The 23,413-nt window shown below is 36.2% G+C and overlaps 1 protein-coding gene across 1 annotated transcript in view; it reads left to right on the forward strand.

Annotated features, from left to right (window-relative positions):
- The window catches only part of LOC149527820 (kelch repeat-containing protein At3g27220-like), an 83,533-nt gene that overhangs the window by 49,658 nt on the left and 10,462 nt on the right, over positions 1-23,413 (forward strand). Inside the window, exon 5 of the mRNA XM_089812092.1 lies at positions 4,831-4,936. Coding sequence (XP_089668218.1) covers positions 4,831-4,936 — 106 coding nt within the window. The remainder of the gene's footprint in view (positions 1-4,830; positions 4,937-23,413) is intronic.

Here is a 23,413-nt window from a genome sequence, read left to right on the forward strand (position 1 = left end):
TGTCCTTGTATTATTCATTTTCGAATATACAACTGATATTTACAAAAGAGTGAAATGAATTGAAATGCTGAAGGTGAAATATCTCACACAAGCCATGAGTTTAACTACTACTTTTCATACATATTTAGAATATGAAAAAATGATACATATGAAGGTAGGGTTAGAGGTAACTAGTCATTGCCTTTTCAGCTTTTGATTGGTTAGGTGATCCATGATGCTGTTCTTGGTCCAGCTCCTGATCCACTAAGTTTTGGTCTTCGTTTCTTTGAATAAGAAAAAAAGTGGGGTTAGATCTTGAAAGATCTAAGCAATGACTGAATACCTGTAACTAGTCATCCCATACATGTACCATCTTTCCCTATTTTGAATACATATAAAAAATAGTAAAGTACATTTTTAGTGCACAAATGAGGAAAAATCAGAAAAATATAATGTCAAATGGACGTATTATTATTATTATTTTTTGATATGAAACCTTTCATTAAATCAAGTACAAGCATGTTAGATTCATAAGGAATAGCTGCAAATTACAAAAGTGGTTTATGAGTGTCACGAGCCCATGCTCGAACCTCATAAATGATACAAGAAAGTAGCTGCTACAGAAGTACTAGAATAAATGATATCATGTACTAAATTCGAAGCAAGATGTTCATCAAGATTCAACAAGAAGCAAACAAGCTATAGTATGAACAGAGAAGAATACCAGAAAGGGAAAATTATACAGCGGATTATGTTCTTAATAATAAGAATTGTTTTACTTATGGTTTCCACAAAGTTGTAGCAGTATGAGATATGCAAAAGGCCATTAAAGCAAAATTTCATCAGTTATGTGATTTCATGAGCAAGCTGAAGAAGTGGAGCATATAGATAAAAACACATATGCTGAAGTCATACATTGTGTCAGAAGAAAAGCAATACATCCATAATCTTCCAGATTTCAACAACTAGTGAGCAAGAGCTTGCAAGCAATCCAGATTCATGGAAAAGTTTTTATAACAGCAGCCTCAAAACTTACATCAACTGCAAGTGTCATTCCAACAAATCAAAAGAAGCATGATCGACAAAGTCTCCACCAAAAATCTTGCAAATTCACATGAAGACATCAATTTTCAACTGTAACAGGTATACAAAAGTTACAAAAGTTACAAAAGTTATAGGATGGATAATATAAAATCAGCAGAGGATGTGAATGAAGTGTGTGTAATACTTGAATTTTCCAACAAAACTATCTATCTTTATAACTTTCAGCAGGAGTAATCTGAAGTAGGCACTCAAATGCAATTTTCCATGATTCAACTAATAGCAAGCAGATATGGCAGTTTTAAGTTTCAGAGGCCTTCAATATAACAAACAACAAGTAATCAAGGCTTTAACAAACAACAAGTAATCAAGGCTTTCAAACAAGTAGAAGAAGAAGTCGTGCAAATAATAACAAAGAATCCTTGCATCTACAAAAGAAAATATTCCAATATAATTCTCATGGCATTTTCTAGCTTCATTAATTCTAGATGTCTTACAAAATGCAGAAGAAAAATGCACTCAGAATATCAAGACAATAGCAAGCGCTCAAATGATGACTTCAAGGAATCTTCATTCTAATCACAATGGCAGCCAAAGGAAAAAAACCTATCAAAACCCTTATGTATGGTTATTAATCTGAATGCAACTAAGAGATGATTTGTAAATCTGTAGAGAGGAAAAGGAGTCACGATATCAAGAGCTCGAACTCGCCCAGATTTGCAAAGAAGATAGAGTAGCTCATTCAAGTGAGCATTCAGTCAAGGCATGGATCTAGCAAAGAGACACAAACAGAAAAGTTAAAGCTAGCAAATGGAGGACGTGAAAACCCCAAAAAATTGAGTGTATTCAAAGCAAATCACATTTTCTTGCAAACAGAATACAGTAGCAGATCAGAAAATTCAAGAAATTTACAGCAGCACGAAATGACAGTATGACTTCAAAAAGAGGAAGGGAAAACCCCATTTCGGGTTTATTGAAAAAACATTTAAATGTGCTCAGCAGAATCGATTTAAGAGCAAAAATCCTCGTGTCTGTAAGAAATAAAGTCACAAATGATAAATATTTGCCAAGATAACCTTCAAAGCATGGCGGCTCAGATAAATATGCCCAACTTGCATAAAGAAATAGCAAAACTATAGCGGCTCAAAATGAGCTTCAGCAAGTTGAAAATGAACAACATTATCCTCTTTTAAAAGTTCCCAAGGCTACTGTCAAACCCTAGCCACAAGTCCTTTCCAAGAAAATGCAAAATGAGCAACTTTAGGGTTATGAGAAATTATATAATTCATCCCTTTATTCTTTTTCATAAGTTTTGAAGTCCGCTTCCTTCAAACCCTTTTACAAATCGATGATTATAGGTTGGAGTTTATTTGCCAATTTTTATGTGGACTTAGATATTATGGCATATGTGTAAGTTTATTAATTATTTTAATGAACCTTCTCTTTATTTTTTATATAAGTCTTTGTTGTAAAAAGAAAATATTAATGATATCATTAGAAATCATTTAATATTTTCTATTCTTCATGCAAAATAAAGGCTGATAGACTTTTTTATATGCCATGGTCATTAAGTTATAAAGTGACATGTGCTTAAAGAAGGAAAGGAGGAGAAATGTTAGGCAAGACTAAATCATGAGAAGGAATTATAGGAGCCAAATGTAGGGTCGAATTTAATCCTTGACTAGGCATTTTTAATATCATTTAAAGTAAGGTTGCATGGGTACTCGTACCCACACCCCTGGTACTCGTACCCACTGAGTACCCACGAACCCAAGTACCGGGTACACGTATCCCACGTACCGGGTACTCGGTGGAGAGCATCATAGCTAAGGACCTTGATTAAGATTCTGATTTTTTTTTTGGTTTTTTATTTTTGTATTAGCTTGTTGTTTATCAAAACTTAATTCAATACCAAATCAGTTTGAAACTTTGATACTCATTAACAATAAACTTTATCACTGTTCAAGTCATAAGTTTATCATTTGCAATATGTCATTGTTATATGATTTAGGATCCTCTTGTTCATGTTTAAAGTCTGCCTTCTTTGTTATGCATCTAAGCATTTATCATGTATTATTATTTCAAACATATAGAAAATCTGAAACTGAAAACAATACATTACATTTGCAAACTTTATCACTGTTCTTGTTTTGAAAAACCATTGTCATGACTCATAATTTCAGATTTTTTATAAATATAAAGGTATAATTTTTAAATAAGTTTGACATACCCAAGTACATCCATCCCCTATTATGAAAAATACTTTAAGCATTAAACATTCAGCAATAGCATATATATATATATTTCAAATTTCTTGTTTTGAATGCTCAATGTCATGACTCATGACACATTTTGATTTTTATATTTTCTATAAAATATTAATAATATAGAAAAAATAGGCATACACACGTACCCCCGTCCCCTATTTTGAAAAATATGCATACCCGTACCCGTACCCGTCCCCGTTCCCGTACCCACGTACTCGTGCAACCTTGATTTAAAGTCATGGAGAGAGTATCTTAATTTTGAGTCATTTCAGGACTGTGGGTCGGATTTTGACTTTTTCTTGGCAGTTTGAGGCCATTTATTGACATTTTGAGTCTTTTGAGGGCAGTTTTAGTGAGTCATAAGTCTCTTTATGACTTAGTGGACCTTTTTCAAAGGTGAATCATCATTTTCAGTGATTATGACTCCCTTTTCAGAGGCATTTTTCATGGATTTGAAGGGGTTTGTATTTAGTATTTTGAACTCTGATTTTGGAGGGAGTTCTGATTATGCAAAAAAGGGATTTTGTGACTTATTTTCTGGTGTCCTTAAGATATTTTTTTGCCTTTTGTAACTCAATTTTTTGAACAAGATATATGAATTGGAGCATTTTAGAGTAATTTTCTTGGGATTGATTACAAGCCTTTTCCTTTTCTCTGCAGTTTTATGTAAAAGTTTGATTGATAAGATAAATCTGTGAGTTTTAGGACTCCTTTGTTTCTGTCTCAACCCTTACCAAATTGCAAGAGTGTAAGTCTATTTGCAGGTTACATTGTGTGCCATTTCTTAGGACTGTTAAGTGAAATAATATTGTTTCTATAGCTTTTTTTTCAAAAACCTCATTGTGAAATATTTATGCAAACCTTTACAAAGTAGAAATGTTCAAGTCATAGAGAGAATATACCAAAGTGAAGCTGTTCATGCATTTTGTATCCATATTTCGGTGTATCACCTGATTCTCTAGTTTAGAGTTTAAGATCTTAGGTTTATTTTAGTAATTCTATCCCTTTTCGCCACAAGTTCATGTTAGTTTTTCTGGAGTTATCAGTGATTATCCAATAGGAACCAGCCTAGAATCTCTAGGAGGTTTCATTTCTAATTTCGCATTTCCCACATGCAGAAATGAATCCCATGTTAGGCAAAGTTGTTAAACTTGTTTAGTTTAACAGGGTGCAAATTTTTGCATTAATAGGAATCATTAACTTTATAAAACATACTGCCAGCAAATCCAAAATATTTGCTTGGTGCCAAGTCAACACATGCAAGGAACAAGCATAATATATGCGATATAGATTGTGGTAGAACAAACATAACAAGGTAGCATAGCACAAGCAGAACCAGCGCAGCACCCAAAAGCACCGATGCACCTGCATCTGTCAATTTTCCAGACGCACCAGTATCTTAGCTTAACATGAGATATATTTATATATATAGGAAAATCTTCTCTAAAAAATAGCAAGAGCAATTTACAGTAATTTATATTAGCATGTTTAATGTTGATTAATAGTTTTCTTCACATGGTTAACAATTCTGTCATAATCTCAGGGCATGTATTGTGGTAGACAATCGACTCTATGTTATTGGAGGTCAAGAGGGAGATTTCATGGCTAAACCAGGATCTCCTATTTTTAAATGTTCTAGGAGGCATGAGGTAATTATTTCTTGTTTCATTTTCAATTCTTGAATATTGCCTAGTATCACATGGCATGCAATTGTTTAGTTCAAGTTATTTGATGCAAAATTCCTGATCTTTATTGCAGAAAATTAATGGATAAAACTACGTGAATGCTAGTCTAGATAGAATATAAATTTACAATTTAAATGCATTTTTATGTATGACATTCTATAAACATGTTTCATTTGAGGACCTCAGAATATTAAATAAGATACATGAAGGCTCTGAAACTTGAACTACTCCTGCATTGCTGCATGTTCCATTAGATTTGTTTTTTTGACAGATTGGTCCAACTCCATGCAACCACCTCAACCAACCTTGGCAAAGGGGAAATTCTTTAATGCTTTCATTTAGATGTGATTTATCAGTCTTGTATCGATTTTATGTAAGCAAACTTTGTTGTAGTTTACTACATACGTATGTCTTTGTATCAGTGTATAAGTCATTTTTGGTGTAGGGTTCAAAGAACAACTGTCAATTACACAGCCAATTTAGACTATACATACACAATAGAAGTGCATGTTTGTGTTTGTTAAAAAATAAAATAAAATTCCCAAATGTATTAAACAAGAACCAAGTGAAAGATCTTGGGACAAAGTGAGCAAATTTATAAGCTCACGAATCACTGATCAGGTGACCTGATATCTATGAACTTTCTCAGAAAAAGACTGAAACTGCCAGTCATGATTTATCTGGCCAATCATAGGACGATGAGGAGAAAGACACTAATATTGTAAATTATAAATATTTTTCATTATACATTTAAATTTGAAAATGATTTTACTGTAAGGAATAAATTTAAATTAAAAGAGCTATTAAATTGAAACTCACGATTTTTTTAAATTTTTGTTAAATTTTTTTAATTTTTTTTTGTTTGAGTAAGATGTCTAACTATAAAAAATTTAAAAATAACAAGTTACAATAAAATAAAATAAAATAAAATGAGAAACAAGTAAAGGTTCTATTTAAAATAAAATAATAAAATAATAGATTAGTAACATTAAGAAAATTGTAGTGCTGAAAACTTGAAAGAGGTCTTTCCATTCTCTCATTTGTAGATGGAGCAGTGTCTTGTGATTTGTGATGATGGCATTTCATTTTCAGCTGTATTTACTAGATTTTGCTGTTGAAGATGGTAGCTGCGATAGAGATCTTTATCTCTTGAAATATGAATGTTATTACTGTTATTGTTACGTTCAGCTGAAAAGGACACTTATGTTTAAATTTTAATATTAAATATAATGATACGTGTCATTCGACATGCATTGAGGCGTGGAAACTCAAAGAGTTGTTATTGTATTTGTAATAAGGAGTCTCATTTTGGGAATTTGGAGAGACCTTCAGTTGGAATGTGAAGAGTCTCTCCTTAAGTTATTAATATCATGTTAAGTGATAGGAATTTTACACTTGAAATCTATTATCAATAAAATGATAAGTTTTGTTGTGTGGCTGGGTTTTTCCCTTCATTCTAGAAGGGTTTTCCCAAGATATTTCTGGTGTCTTTGTTTCAGTTTTATCTTTTCCTTGTTGCTCGTTATCTTTATTGATTTCTGGGCTCTAGTTTTAACATTTGCAATCTCACTGTCCCAAATCCCAACTCCGCCTCTTCCAAATCTGTTTGGCATAGGTAAAAGCTGTTGTTAATCTTTTAGAAGTCAAGATCAGTTAGGGTGGGGTCCCATGGGGAGTGTTTTTCCTAAAAAATCTCAATGAGTGCAGCTGAGAATTTTTAGGATTATTATAAAGTAGATGGGCAGATGAGTTTTATAGTTAAATATATGCTTAAAAATTTTTGCTCCAAAATACATGGAAGTTGGTGGTTTCATGGGTAGAGTCTTATTTAGCATGTTGAGTAATAAATAGAAAATAATAAAAAAATCAATTGCATAAACTTGAAAAACTTGAGATTATTGACAAGTTGAAGAAAAAAGGCTAAGCTATTGGGTCAATAACTCCGCACTTTTCAACCCACTTAAATTTGCAGCCCTAAAATGTTGAGGCTGCTATTTATGAGGAAAGATTCTAATTAGTGCTGAACCAATTTTTTATTTTTAATTCCATGGGACTTCCTACTCTTAAATCCTGAAGTGCCCCTATTGGATCCCATCCTTAGTCCAAAGTTGGATGGACCTTAGGATTGCTGTGTAAGAATTCTTACTAAAACTAATTGCTGATTTCAACACAAATCACTAGGTCATTAAAAAAACCATTAAAATCAAACATTCATGTGATTATATTATTCAGGAATAAACACTAACTCCTCAAGACATTATATCGAACGTTTGGCATGTGACATCAAATAATAAAAGCTGTTTTGTCTGAGATAAATAAGATATTGGTCTAACTGAGATTGGATGTATGATGTTCAGTGCTGAAGTATACACAACATAATACACTTAATAGTTCCGAATTTCACCAATCACTTGTTCTCTCTGAGGTTATAAAGTTGCTACAGATTTGTATATGTTCGATTTTACAATACAACATAAAATTGTGACGAATAGGCAAGGCAGAAATATTGCAGCAAATCATAATCTCAGTCGGTGCACCTATGATTGAGAATTCTGAGACATAACCGATTAAGATTCTCCTTCAGGCGTGGTTGGTTATGGCAGAAAGTTGAGTTCAGATTGTGCATGTGACTCATGTCCCAATAGCATCCAGTGAAACCCGACTCTCTGTTATTTGTGTCTCCCTGTCAAGTCAGCTAGGTCAGCGTGATTGTCTTTGGTGTGGCTGTATGGAATATAAGCCATGACTCCTTAAACACCAAATGCTGCCTCCTAACTGCTTACGTGACTGGCCTGTAATATCCTCCCCTGATTTGAACTTTGACTTGTAGAAATTTAACTTAAGGAATATTGTCAAACACTTTGTATGCAAACTCATAAAGCTGATTTCCTCAATAAATTGCTTTCCAATAAGTAGATTTACGAACAACTATGAAGTGACATTAAAATGCATAATACACATCATAACATTTTCACAAACACTTGGCACACATTCAACAGCATATGAAAAATGTGGAAACTCTTTCAATCTGCTGATAAAAGGGTGATTTTTCAATGTAGATGTGCACTTACAGCTGCCTTAAAGGCTGCAACAACTATTTAGACTTGTATTCAACAATTATTATGCAAAGTATCAAAATTTGACAGAAGAAACCTGGAATTAGTTGCCGTAGTATTTTGCAGATGTAGTCGGCAGCCCTCCAAACTTCTAATCAGCTGGAAAAAACAAGTAAACTTGATACCAACACTGTTCACGCCGTACTGTAGCAAAATACTGTTCATGCGGCACTATAGCAATAACTAACTTCAGATCTGCACCTCAAACCCTTGTAAATTTCTTTATGTGAACGCCCCAAATGAAACCCAGTGTGTTTCCTGAAGTGAAAACACCCTTGATCCTCCTGACTGTGTCTTCCAACAGCGAAGAGAATGCTAGCAAAGAGGGATTCCGTCCTCCAAGCCCGATAATCAGATATCCAGCAACATAACATTAATCTTCATCCAAGCATACAAAAAAAAACTCTTCCATTTCTTTTATAGTGTTCTCACAAGAGCTCAATTCTTCGTTTTCTCAATGTGGGATAAAACATAACTCCCTTTATGTACCTTATGTCTCCAATGTGTTATAAAAATAAAGGGAACTCTTTTAATTTAAATATTTCCCACAAACTATAGTCTATGCATTAATAAAGTTAAATATTTAAATTTAACTTTATAAAATGGCTTTATCAATGCATAACAAATCTTATCAATGATAAATAAGTTTTCCTGTCGATTTTAAACAATTACCATCGACATACCACTGTGACTGAATGTTCGGCCATGTCCAAGATGACTTACTATAAATAGTAAGTATGCCCAAAGTTGCCCCAGAACCCCTCAGAAAGACCTGCAACTGAAACTGTCTAGGCCAAATGGCCTCTAAGCCCCTTTAATGTCCTAGTTAGCCTACGAGACTGTGGGGAAATAGGCTAACGACAACATCATGCTATGAATGCTAGAAAGGGGACATTACAGTCCGCCCTTCTCAAAATTGCTTGTCCTCAAGCAATTTCAGCTCTGGATGCTGTAATATTTGCTCATTTTCCCAAGTAGCATCCTCGACAGGTAGGTTCCTCCACTTCACTAGATACTCCCTGATAGTCCTCCTGCGAAGCACCCTCTCCCTGGAGTCAAGTATGGCCTCGGGAACCAAGATAAGCTTTCCCTCATCATCAAGAGGTGGCAATACTACTGAAGGCACCACATTGTGACCCAATGCCTTCTTAAGGCGTGACACATGGAACACATTATGCACTTTACTGTCTGTAGGCAACTCCAACTCATAAGCTACTTCGCCCACTCTCCTGATTACTTTGAACGGTCCATAGTAGCATGGTTTCAATTTCTCTGCTCCACTCTTCTTGAGAGAGGACTGTCTATACGGCTGTAACATGAGGTACATCATATCTCCCACCTCAAAAGACCTCTCAGCCCTGTGCTGATCAGCATATTGCTTCTGCTGATTTTGTGCTTTTTGCAAATTTTCTTTCAAGGATCGCATAATGTCCTGGCACTCCTGCAAAGTATCTTTGGCCTTAGGCACCCTGCTGTCCCCAAATAACAAATCCAAAAAATTAGGAGCATCATACCCGTACAGTGCCATAAAAGGGGACATTTGAATAGACATATGGAAAGAGGTATTATAGCAGTACTCCCCTAGATGTAGCCACTTCACCCAAGCCTTCTGCTCTCCTGCAATGTAGTTTCGAAGGTACCCCTCAACCCATTTGTTCACTATCTCTGTCTGCCCATTAGTTTGGGGGTGGTAGCTGGTACTCGGAGTGAGCTCTGTTCCACATAACCTGAACAACTCCTGCCAAAAGTGGCTCATAAATCTGCTGTCTTTGTCACTGACTATGCTCCGTGGTATCCCATGTAGTCTGAATACCTCTCGAAAAAATAGTTCTGCTGTTTGTGCTGCTGAATATGTAGACGAAATTGCAAAGAAATGTGCAAATTTCGCCAATCTGTCTACCACAACAAAGATACAATCCTGACCCTGTGCCTTGGGGAGGCCTGTGATAAAATCCGTGGAAATGCTATCCCACTTCTTCTCTGGTATGGGTAGGGGCTGTAGTAAACCACCCGGAAAATAATGTTCCTGTTTGTTCTGCTGACACATAGGACATTCCCTCACAAACTGAAGCACCTCTGATTTGAGTCCTTTCCAAGTGAAGTGCTCTCTCACCTACTGATATGTCTTAAAGAATCCGGGATGTCCTGCCATTGGTGAATCATGAAATGCCCTCAAAATCTTTTGCTTCATAGCAGACCCGGGTACTAAATAAATCCTTTCCTTGTAGATGATCAGATCATTTACGACAGTGTATCGACTATCTTGAATAGCTCCCTCAATAATGCTAGATGCCCAACTATCCTTAGCATATTCTGCCAAGATCATCTCTCTCCAATCATCCATGACTATCCCAACAGTAAGCAAATGAGGCCTTCTAGATAAAGCATTTGCAACAATATTTTTCTTCCCTTTGACATAGGCTATGTCGAAATCATAGGCCTATAATTTACTCACCCATTTCTGTTGCCTGTTATTAAGGTCCTTCTGTCCAAGGAAATGTTTCAAGCTATTATGATCTGTTTTTACTGTGAATCGGCTTTCCACTAAGTACTGCCTGAACTTAGCTAGCGCGTGCATGATTGCTAGCATCTCTTTGTCATAGATGCTATAGGTTCTCTCCACACCTCGTAATTTTCTACTCTCATATGCGATGGGATGTTTGTCTTGCATGAGAACAGCTCCTATGCCCTCTCCCGAGGCATCACACTGCAGCTCAAAGGGCCTGGTGAAATCTGGAATGGCTAAAACAGGACATGTACTCATCAGCTCCTTAAACCTGTCAAAACAATCCTGAGCCCTCTCTGACCACTTGAAACTATCTTTCCGTGTCAAATCTGTAAGTGGTGCTGCTATCTGTGAAAATCCCTTCACAAATCTGCGGTAGAACCCACAAAGCCCGAGAAATCCCTTGAGTTGTGAAGTGTTCCTCGGTGGTGGCCAATCCAGAATGGCCCTGATCTTGTCTGGGTCAACTCGAACACTTCCTGCACTAATAATATGCCCTAGATAGAGCAACTTTGTCATCCCAAACTCACATTTACTCATCTTGGCATATAATGACTCCCTCTCTAGAATACTGAGCACTGTATCAATATGCTTCAAATGTTCTTCCCAAGTACAGCTGTATATCAGTATATCATCAAAAAATATCAACACAAACTTCCTCAACTGATCTCTGAACACTCTATTCATACAGGACTGGAAAGTGGCAGGGGCATTTGTCAACCCAAAGGGCATGACCAAGAACTCAAAATGTCCATAGTGGCATCTAAAAGCTGTCTTCTCCACATCCACCTCTCTAACCCGTATCTGATGGTAGCCGGATCTCAAATCAATCTTGGAGAAGTAGCATGCACCATGCAATTCATCAATAAGCTCATCGATGCGCGGGATAGGGTATCAGTTCTTGATTGTCTTCTTGTTTAGCTCCCAATAATCAATGCACATCCTCATTGTACCATCCTTCTTCACCAATACTACTGAAGAAGCGAAAGGACTTTTGCTTGGCCGTATGTGCCCCATGTCAATCAACTCCTTAATTGCCTTTTCTATTTCATCCTTACATCTCTTCGGATGGCGGTAAGGTGTGATGATAACTGGCTTAGCCCCTTCCTCTAATTCAATAACATGCTCGATTCCCCTATCCGGGGGTCTCCCTGGAGGTATCTCACCAAACACCTTAGTATGTTTGGTTATTATTTTTTGTACATCAGTTGGATACTCTTGTTTATGCTGCTCTGTCATCTCAGGCATTACTCTAAACTCTGCTGCCCATTGCACCTGATCATGTCTAAAGAAACTCTGCATCCACTTGAGTGACACCACTCGAAGTCTCCCATCTGACCAACCTCTGAGCACTATCTTCTTACCATTTGCCTCAAACCTCATTTCCATTTTCTCAAGGTTAAATGTAAACTCTACCAGAGACTTCATCCAGTTTATCCCAAGCACCATATCCTGATCACCAATGTTGACCACAAAGAAATCTCTTGTCATGTCATAATCTCCCAAACAAAGCTGCAAGTTGGAGATTTTCTTGGTACATTCAATTTTGAAGCCATCGGCAACCATCACCTTAAATCCCCTATGCTCCTCTGTATGTAGCCCTCTGCGTGTCACAAACTTCTCATCAATGAAGTTATGTGTCGCCCCTGTATCAATGAGTGCCACAACTCTCTGTCCATCCAAGGTTCCCCTAACTCTGAAAGTGACGGCCTCCTGTATACTTGACAACTGAGTTATCGTGCTATCACCGCGTGCTTCCTCCTGTGAAGAACTATCATCATCTCCATCTGATTCGGATGACTGCTCTGAATCTCCATCTACTGACTCTTCGGCTGAAAAGTACTCCATCTGCTTAGCTTTTGCTTTCAATGGACACTTATGTGACAAATCCCAAGGCTCCCTGCAATGAAAACAAAGCTTCTTCTTCCTGAGATCATTAAGTGTCTCATTGTCCAACCTCTTACTTTCCTCCTTAGTTGGCTGAACCTCTTTATGAAAAGGTTTCCTGTCCTTATCTTTCCTTGAAGGGAAGCTCTTTGCCTGGAATTTATTTTTTGAAGATGAAGAGGAATCCATGTCACGAGCTTTCTTAATGGCTTCCTGCAAAGTGGGAGGGTTGAGAGCTTTAATCCACCCTCTCAACGGATCAGCTAACCCATCCATAAATAGAACTAGTATCCTCCGTTCAGATACATCTGTTACTAACACTGCAAGTTTCTGAAACTCTGAAATGTATGTTTCCAATGATCCCCACTGTTTAAGCTGAGCTAACTCCTTGAAATGGAGTTCTGGATCCTTCCTATCAAAACGTTCAATTAGCCTCTCTGTAAACTCCACATATGAGGTAATGTGTGCATGTCCCATAGTGACCATACCATGATGCCACCACCCATGTGCTAACCCATCTAGATGAATTGCTGCGTACTTAATAGCTTCTTCCTCGGGCATAGGGTTCAATTGAAAGTATGTGTCAAGCTTTTGAACCCAAGCTCTTGCTGTAGACTTTCCTGAGCCATCATAATATGGTAACTCAAGTCTCCCTACTTTCTTACGTAGCTCATAGCTCTGGTTCCTGTCATGTCCACGTGGCATATGTTTCATCCGCACATCCATATACTCCCTAAAGGTAATTGCAGCAGTAAAATATGGCTCTTCAGCTTCCCAATCTCTCCTCAACTGGTCCTGTATATCAGTAATCTGGGGCTCTGGTACGAGCTGCTCTGGAGCTTTAGGAGGAAATGTAGGAATCATGGGCCTTGAACTCACTGTCCTAGCTCACTGGGGTGCATGACCGAAATTGTTCCCAACTTGTTCATCTCCATTATGTGTCCCATCCTGATCATTTCCATTCTGATTGTTACCATTCTGATTATTTCCTCCACCCATGTTAGCATTCAACCCCATTTGACGAGCCATCATCTGCATCATAAGATCCAATCTTTGATTCTGTTCTTGTGCCCTTTGTTCTGCTACTCGCTGACCCTGCACCAAGGTCTCTAATAACTGTAAGAATCTTTCCTCTCCAGGCTTTGGACCGGCATTCCCGCCTCCACCTAATCTTGTATTCCTGTCATCTCGGTCACCCATATTGCTGTCTTGATCAAAGAATACCTCCGCTGTGTCTGTATGACTGGATTCTATACCCCCCTGTACAGATGAATTAGACTGTTTGCTTTGCAGGTCTGAACTCCTACTTTGTCTTGCTCTGGTATTGCGAAAATTATAAGGCCCCTGTCGCATGCTCAAACATAAATTCTCTGATTTTAGTGTTTTGACATTTCATCAAACACTTTCCCCTCTATCCACTAGTTCCAAATTTCCTATAAGACCTCCACAGGATGGCAGGACTTATAGCTCTGATACCACTGTAATATCCTCCCCTGATTTGAACTTTGACTTGTAGAAATTTAACTTAAGGAATATTGTCAAACACTTTGTATGCAAACTCATAAAGCTGATTTCCTCAATAAATTGCTTTCCAATGAGTAGATTTACGAAAAACTATGAAGTGACATTAAAATGCATAATACACATCATAACATTTTCACAAACACTTGGCACACATTCAACAGTATATGAAAAATGTGGAAACTCTTTCAATCTGCTGATAAAAGGGTGATTTTTAAATGTAGATGTGCACTTACAGCTGCCTTAAAGGCTGCAACAACTATTCAAACTTGTATTCAACAATTATTATGCAAAGTATCAAAATTTGACAGAAGAAACCTAGAATTAGTTGCCGTAGTCTTTTGCAGATGTAGTCGGCAGCCCTCCAAACTTCTAATCAGCCGGAAAAAACAAGTAAACTTGATACCAACACTGTTCATGCCGTACTGTAGCAAAATACTGTTCATGTGGCACTATAGCAATAACTAACTTCAGATCTGCACCTCAAACCCTTGTAAATTTCTTTATGTGAACGCCCCAAATGAAACCCAGTGTGTTTCCTGAAGTGAAAACACCCTTGATCCTCCTGACTGTGTCTTCCAACAGCGAAGAGAATGCTAGCAAAGAGGGATTCCGTCTTCCAAGCCCAATAATCAGATATCCAGCAACATAACATTAATCTTCATCCAAGCATACAAAAAAAAAACTCTTCCATTTCTTTTATAGTGTTCTCACAAGAGCTCAATCCTTCGTTTTCTCAATGTGGGATAAAACATAACTCCCTTTATGTACCTTATGTCTCCAATGTGTTATAAAAATAAAGGGAACTCTTTTAATTTAAATATTTCCCACAAACTATAGTCTATGCATTAATAAAGTTAAATATTTAAATTTAACTTTATAAAATGGCTTTATCAATGCATAACAAATCTTATCAATGATAAATAAGTTTTCCTGTCAATTTTAAACAATTACCATCGACATACCACTGTGACTGAATGTTCGGCCATGTCCAAGATGACTTACTATAAATAGTAAGTATGCCCAAAGTTGCCCCAGAACCCCTCAGAAAGACCTGCAACTGAAACTGTCTAGGCCAAATGGCCTCTAAGCCCCTTTAATGTCCTAGTTAGCCTACGGGACTGTGGGGAAATAGGCTAATGACAACATCATGCTATGAATGCTAGAAAGGGGACATTACATGGCCTCATAATATAGAATAGTGCTTTGAATACTCCAGATCATGTCCTCATATCTCTGTATGTATCTACCTCCTAACACTTTGCTAATGAGAACCACACTATTTCTTCGCAAGGCTTCTCTATTCAACGTAAATAGATATTGCCCCAAAGAATAGATGTTCCTTATGATCATTGTAAATATGGTAACCATGGCATACGTGCTCTAGAACTATCATATGAGAATTTCATGCCAAGCGGATTTTAAGATTTCTGCTTTGGTTGATGAAATGACATAGTTATATACAGAGGAAATGGTTCCCGACCACGACAATTACATATATGAAAAACCAATATAAACTCAAATGTTTGTCCCATAAGTATTTATGCAAAGAGCTTATTATTTCACCAATAACTTTTTAAGCCAACTATAGGGAATCACTTATGTATTTCAATAAGATATTCAACCTTCTAAACATAAGTCAATCTCTTGTATATTTCATGGCAAGCTTTGTAATCTTAATTGTTGAACCATATGTGAACCGGCTCAAATATTAATTTGGGTCCCACCACTTGTTTGCCCCTGATTCTCAGAGTATAAAATAATATAATTTTTCATAGAATTAATTCCCATAATATAAAATAAGACAATCTTTCATAGAACTCATGCCCAAACACAATATTTAGGATATTATACTTCGAGAATAATTTTCTATGGATTCAAAAATACATTATCTACTTTTCTCAAATAAGAAATAGATGCAGAATATTATTACCTCTGAAACAATTTGTCTCTGACAGAAGACTTTACAATTTTAGCCCAAATATAGACTCTGTCACGAATCTTCCTCATTCAAGAACTAGGTTTTAGTTCACTTCTTTGGTGAATTCTTGAAGGTTTTTGTCTCCAGAAATTTGCTTCATACAAAGCCCCTAGAAAATTATCAAAATTCAAAAATCATCTGAATATATTCTGAATAATACCCCCCTTGAATTTTTATAACATTCTCTACATAGCAGATACCTAATGTTCAATATCACTTAGGTGGTATTTTAGGAACATCATGTTCAATATCACTTGAGGTGGTATTTGAAGAACATGCCATAATCGTTGATATCTAATGTTCAATATCACTTAAGGTGGTATCTGAAGAACATGCCATAATGGCCGATATTAGATGTTCAATATCACATGAGGTGATTTCCGAATGACATTCCTTAACAATATATATCTAATTTTTAATATCAGATGAGGTGATATCCGAGAACATGACATAACTTAATGTTCAATATCACATAAGGTGGCATTCGAGAACATAATGTTCAATATCACATAAAGTGATATCTGAGGACATATTATTTATTACAATATTTCATATTATTTATTACAATATCACATATTATTTATTACAATATTTATGTTGAATCATAATGACTTAATCATTATGACCTAAACCTAATATGAAAGCTTCCCTAGCTAAGATGGAGTGTTGAAGTTAGTCTCGGGAGGCTTACATATCAGATTCACAACAATGTTTCAAATAATACAAGGTATTATTTGAGACATTAATCCATAAAATTAATTGATTACTTATCATAACTTATTTAGATATATTGCCCTCATAAATAAATTAAATTAATCTAACAAAATATATGTTCTCTACCATCGCTAATTATAGTAAATGCATTGATTATTATAAAATAATGTTTTATCAGTTTACACTCATCAGTCATCATCAGTCAATTAATGCATCAGTTAATCATAACCCAACATATGACTAATGTGTTGGTTATCTGAACTAATACATCTTCTCACTTGTACTATATACATATAGGTAATCGCTTGTTGAAGATAGTGTCAGGAGGATGAACTAGAAGTTATCAAGAAGGATTCCTCCCTAACTAAGAGGGAGTGTTGATTTGTAGCTATGGATGAATTTTTTGAAGCTGACCTAGATAAGATAAATAGTTATGATAATATGATTATACTATTGTGATAATAGAAATATTAAGATATAATTAATCATATGATAATGTAATTATTATTATTGACTAATAATAAAATAACTATAATATATAATAATTGTATTATAATTATTATATTATGATTTGATTAAAATTGATAATATAATCATTATATTATATGATATAATAGTATAATTATTATATTATATTACATTATTATAAGTGGTGACCCTTTAGTGAAGGGGCACCACTGATAAATATTAAGGAAGAAATATTTCATCCTCTCAAAGATATAGAGGAGAAAAATAATTATATATCAAGGTTGCATGAGTACTCGTACCCACACCCCTGGTACTCGTACCCATCGAGTACCCACGTACCCAAGTACCGGGTACACGTATCCCACATACCGGGTACTCGGTGGAGAGCATCATAGCTAAGGACCTTGATTAAGATTCTGATTTTTTTTTTGGTTTTTTATTTTTGTATTAGCTTGTTGTTTATCAAACGTAATTCAATACCAAATCAGTTTGAAACTTTGATACTCATTAACAATAAACTTTATCACTGTTCAAGTCATAAGTTTATCATTTGCAATATGTCATTGTAATATGATTTAGGATCCTCTTGTTCATGTTTAAAGTCTGCCTTCTTTGTTATGCATCTAAGCATTTATCATGTATTATTATTTCAAACATATAGCAAATCTGAAACTGAAAACAATACATTACATTTGCAAACTTTATCACTGTTCTTGTTTTGAAAAACCATTGTCATGACTCATAATTTCAGATGTTGTATAAATATAAAGGTATAATTTTTAAATAAGTTTGACATACCCAAGTACCTCCGTCCCCTATTATGAAAAATACTTTAAACATTAAACATTCAGCAATAGCATATATATATATATTTCAAATTTCTTGTTTTGAATGCTCAATGTTATGACTCATGACATATATTTTGATTTTTATATTTTCTATAAAATATTAATTATATAGAAAAAATAGGCATACACACGTACCCCCGTCCCCTATTTTGAAAAGTATGCGTACCCGTACCCGTGCAACCTTGTTATATATATATACCTGCATATATTTAACAATAACTCCCTTAGTTATTCTGCAATGTTTCTTACTTCATTGTTATGATAACAAGCTTCAGCAGTTGCAGCCAATTGTGTTACTTCACAGTCGGAAACCAATAATATACCAACTTTTTAAAAACCTGTTTGTTGACATCAATTCATTTGATGTTCTAAGTGCCATTGATCCAGATGGATTGACAGTTGAGTCTTTCAAGGCACAAAACAGTAGGTACCCAATGTCTTCTGTCAAAGTATCTCTACACAATTGATCTTATTCACACCCAATGACTCAAATGTTTTCTTTTTATCTTGCTGGCTTCCAAATTTTATTTATTGCTTTAAACATTATTCAATGTTAGGTATCGATCAAGATCCATTGGTTAAGCAGATACCCCTGCAAAATTGATTTGAAAAGCCCTTATTTTCTTTAATCAATGTTGTGCATTTACCACCATTGCTAAATTTTAGATCAGTTACCCTTCAATCGTTGAGTGCTTGCAAAAAAGCTCCATGTCTGCCACAAATATTCCAGAAAATGTTGCTGATCCATGTAGAAGCACTTTCCTTGGTCTTTTGCCAGGTTTTGTCCATACAAGAAAGAAGAATTTCTGGGGATGGGGTTTATGGGGGATGGGAGGTGTGGAGAGGGTAAATGGAGGAATGAATAACTTGTAGAGGTTGCCAGACCCTGTGAAACATTGAGAATAACTGATGGCAATTCCAAGAGTTGAAGATAGATTCTCTTTTAAGGAAGCTTCTGATTTTTACTTAAGTTTGCCTCTTTTTCAGAAGTTCCTCAGTGTTTGTGATAGATTGGGGAGATTATGGGTGAAGTTCGTCTTACTAGATAGTCATCCAGCCTTGCTGCACTGTGGATAGAGGAGACAGTATCCATGGGTAAAGACCCACAATGGGTGGTTTCAATGACAATGTCATCCCATTAGTAATAGCAAAGAAAACCTGCCAGAAGATGGTTCGGTTGAGATAAAGACCAAAGGATGAATTTTTTCTTGTATCAGCAGCTTCAAAATCCCTAATCATTGAGTGAGAAACATACAAGACGAGACAGGGAAATCCTTATCACAAGGAAAGAAAGAACAGGACTAATTTTAGATGCACCAAAGAGTAGTGAAGAGTCTTGGTTGGGTGTCTGCAATCAATGCCACATATTTTAGTAAACCTCATAGTTCTTCCTTGTTAATGCACATTATTTCATTTTCTGGGTGAGAAATCCATCTTATATTAATTCAAGAAGTGATTGCATTGGTTGAGTAACATGAAAGCAGGGACTTTGTCTCCCCATAAAAGCTGACATCCAAGTTTGCACTTCAACAGGCAAACAGTTAAAATATTTGTTTAAAGTTTGACTTTGAGAAGGCTGCTAGAAAGTTTGCATCAATCCCTAATCATCATTAGGTCATTTTTAAGATGAGCTAACCAAGGACAGTAAATAAGTAGTAAACATGCTCACTCTATCTTGAAAATATCATCAGTATTTTTAATGGGCTGTTTTTGGTCGATTGGCTATTTTTTTTTCACACAAATTTCAAATTTAAGATTCAATCTTTTATAAATATATTGATTAAATTTGTAACAAAATTTACTTAAAGCCATTGGAATTGCCGATTTGTAATTTTTTTAACAGTAAATCATATGTTTTTCAGCAGAATGTAGCCTTTAAAAACATTTTCTTAGAATAAGAAAGATTCGTCTAACATTCTATTGATATTCATCAACATTCCATACTCGGAAAATATTTCCATTAATTTTTCTAGTGATATTCACCAACATTCTCATCTCTTCTTCCAACCTCTTCATTAGGGCCTGATCCTTTAGGTTGCTATTCAGAAAGATGACTGTGAGGGATAATTTTATAGAAATCTTGATGAGCTGGTTTATGGGATAAACAAGGACTGATTTTAAAAGCTCACGCATTCATGTTTTCCAAACATTCAGTCAACAGAAATAACCAATGATTATATTGATGCTGTATGGCATCTCTGGACTTGTCACATGAACATGCCGTAAGTGCACATGTAGGATACCATATGGTGTATAAAGAAATACATAGGAATTGCATATTCCAATATATAAAGAGTAAATGGGATAGATTTATGGAAGAACGATAGCTGATTAGATGTGCATGCAGTGAAGGAAGACCTAAAATAGGTTCTGTCCCTCCAGTGAAAGATGTGTCGTTCGATTATTGGCAGAGATATATCATCAATGTAATATGGTACCATTACTGCTTTGGCAGCTGTTAGATAGGCGTGCTCTTTGTTTCTGTTTATAATATTCTGTCTGATATCATAAGTATCTTTCCAGATTAAAAGGAATATATAGATAAACTATTCAATGAGGATGATAAATGAATAGCAAAAGTAGAAACCAATGAGATAGTTTGCAATGTGAAATTAGAATATGAATTACATAAAAAACTCCAAAGTGAAAACAGAAATAAATCTATGCAAGCACAGCGGTGTCTGATGTTCTGATGAATAAAATGAAATGCTGCTGAAGTGCCCATAAAGTACCTAACACAATTATTAATGATAAAAAACCACATGGTGAGGAATAACACACTCCAACAGCAGTAGAAGCTTGATTGAGGGCACCTTATTGTTAAATCTAATTATTGACTCTTTAGTTTTTTGGTATTTCTCTACTGGTTAACCCTGTTGATTCACGTCACTTTTATTACGGAGGTAATTGGTAAATACTTGCTTGTTATTAACAGAGACCGAAAGGTCAATTTATACAAAAGAATAAAGTGATGTTTCCTTAGGAAACTATCAAAAAGAATAGAAATATACTATTCTAATAGATAAAGCTAAAAAAGCGAAAGCTAACTAAAGCTAACTACATATTTACAATAGATAACCATTAACTAATAATAGACGACTTATCTATTATTGTAATACCCTCCCTTAATGGTTAATCTATCTAGAACAAACTTATTAGGACCAAGAGGCTTGGTGAGAATGTCTGCAGTTTGATCTATGGTAGGAACATACTACAAATCTATAGTCCCGTCTTCAACCAGCTGTTGTATGTAATGACAGTGAACATCCACATGCTTGGTTCGTTCATGGAAGACTGGATTTTGTACTAACTTAATAACGCCTTCATTATCAAAAAACAGAGTAGTTGGTCTTGCTAGTGACATCTGCATATCCCCAAGCATCCGACGAAGCCAAATAGCTTCACATCCTTCCTTAATAGTCCCTCTGTATTCTGCCTCTGTAGAGGAGAGAGAAACTGCCTGCTGCTTCTTACTGGTCCATGTGACTGCACTGGATCCCAAATTGAACACATATCCAGAGGTTGACTTTTTATCATCAATAGAGCCTGCCCAATTTGAGTCTGTGAACCCATTGAGTTTAGGATTAGAACTTTAAGAGTATAGAAGTCCATAATTTGAAGTGCCCTTTACATAACGAAGCACATGCTTTGCTGCCGTCCAATGATCAGCCTTAGGAGCTGTCATAAAGTGTGAAATATAGTTGAATGCGAAGCTGATATCAGACCTAGTAGCAGAGAGGTAGATGAGGCTGCCTACTAGTTGCTTGTATGTAGTATCATCAACAGAAGGAGAATCAAATTTTGTTGATAACTTGAGACCTTCCTCCATAGGTGTAAATGCAGGTTTGCAATCTTGCATACGGAATTTGTCTAACAGGGCCCTAGCATATTTGGATTGAGAGATGAATATACCAGAAGACTGTTGCCAAACTTCAACACCAAGGCAATAATGCATGAGCCCAAGGTCAGTCATATCAAAAGACTGGCATAAATTCTGTTTGATTCCCTCAATCAAAGATGACAAACTACCAGTAATGATCAGATCATCCACATAAATAACTAGAAGGATGATGTCACTGTCAGTAGTCTTGATGTACAGATTTGAGTCTGAAGAACTCTTCTTGAAGCCTTGATCACTGAGGTACTTATCAATTTTTATGTACCATGCCTGAGGGGCCTGCTTCAAGCCATAGAGAGCTTTTACCAATTTGAGAACCTAATGGTCTTTACCAACAACCTTGAAACCAGGAGGTTGCGTCATGTAGACCTCTTCATGGAGATTGCCATTCAGGAAAAGCACTCTTGACGTCCATCTGATGGACCTTCTAGCCAAATTGTACTGCCATGGCTAGGACTAATCTGATGGTGCTCATCTTTGCAGTAGGAGCAAAGGTCTCATAATCAATGCCCTGACGCTAAGAAAAGCCCTTCGTCACTAAATGAGCTTTGTACTTATCCAAAGTACCATCCGATTTGTATTTGATTTTGTAGACCCATTTGTAGCCAATGGGTTTCTTCCCTGGTGGAAGATCAGAAAGGACCTAGGTGTTGTTCTTCAGTAGGCTCTAGTGTTCAAATGTCATGGCTTGTTCTCACTCTGGAATTCCTTTAGCCTTAGAATAGTTTGAGGTTGAAACACACTGTGAATGTTGGCCATGAAAGCAAAGTTAACAAAATCTGCAATTTTCCTCTTTTTCCGAGCAGATCTCCCATCAATGAGCTCATCATCATGAAGATCAACAAGTGTCTTAGCCCACCACTTAGGCCGGATAGGAGAATGACCCAACATTAGTACTAGGAGATGCTTGATCAACAAGATCCTTATTAGAAAAAATTGGATTAAATTTAGGTGAAGCATCTACAAAGCGAGGTGATCTTGCAGGAGAAGCCAGAGGTGTCTGTACAGGTATCACTGGTATAACTAGAGCTACAAGAGCTACTGGAGCCCTCCTATCAGGTGGATCTAATGGAAGTCGAACTCCCAAATCATGAGCCTGCATAGGCTGGTCTGCTGGATCAGGAATAGGAGAAGCATACATGAAAGGTCCTCCCTACTCATCAAAGACTACATCACGACTGTAGATGAGATGAGATGTCTTAACAGATTGGGCAGTAGGCTTTGTGAAGGCTTCTATCTCTAGCAAGCATGAGTTTCTAACTCTTGGCATCCAACTTGGTGTGCGAAGCATCAGGGATCCAAACAAAAGCAAGGGAGCCAAAAAACTTTAGGTGATTGATTCTGGGCTTACAACTTCATTAGGCCTCTTCCGGAGTTTTACCTTTGACTGCCACTATGGGTGACCGGTTCAACAGATAAACTGCAGTGTCAATTGCTTCTACTCAAAATTGCTTCAGAACATGTTTGTGTTCGAGCATGGATCGAGCCATCGCAGTGATTGT

Source organism: Cupressus sempervirens, unplaced genomic scaffold (genome assembly GCF_028749045.1).
Source record: "Cupressus sempervirens isolate cs-2001-9-10 unplaced genomic scaffold, ASM2874904v1 CseChr00s100002_03, whole genome shotgun sequence".
Lineage (NCBI taxonomy): Eukaryota > Viridiplantae > Streptophyta > Pinopsida > Cupressales > Cupressaceae > Cupressus > Cupressus sempervirens.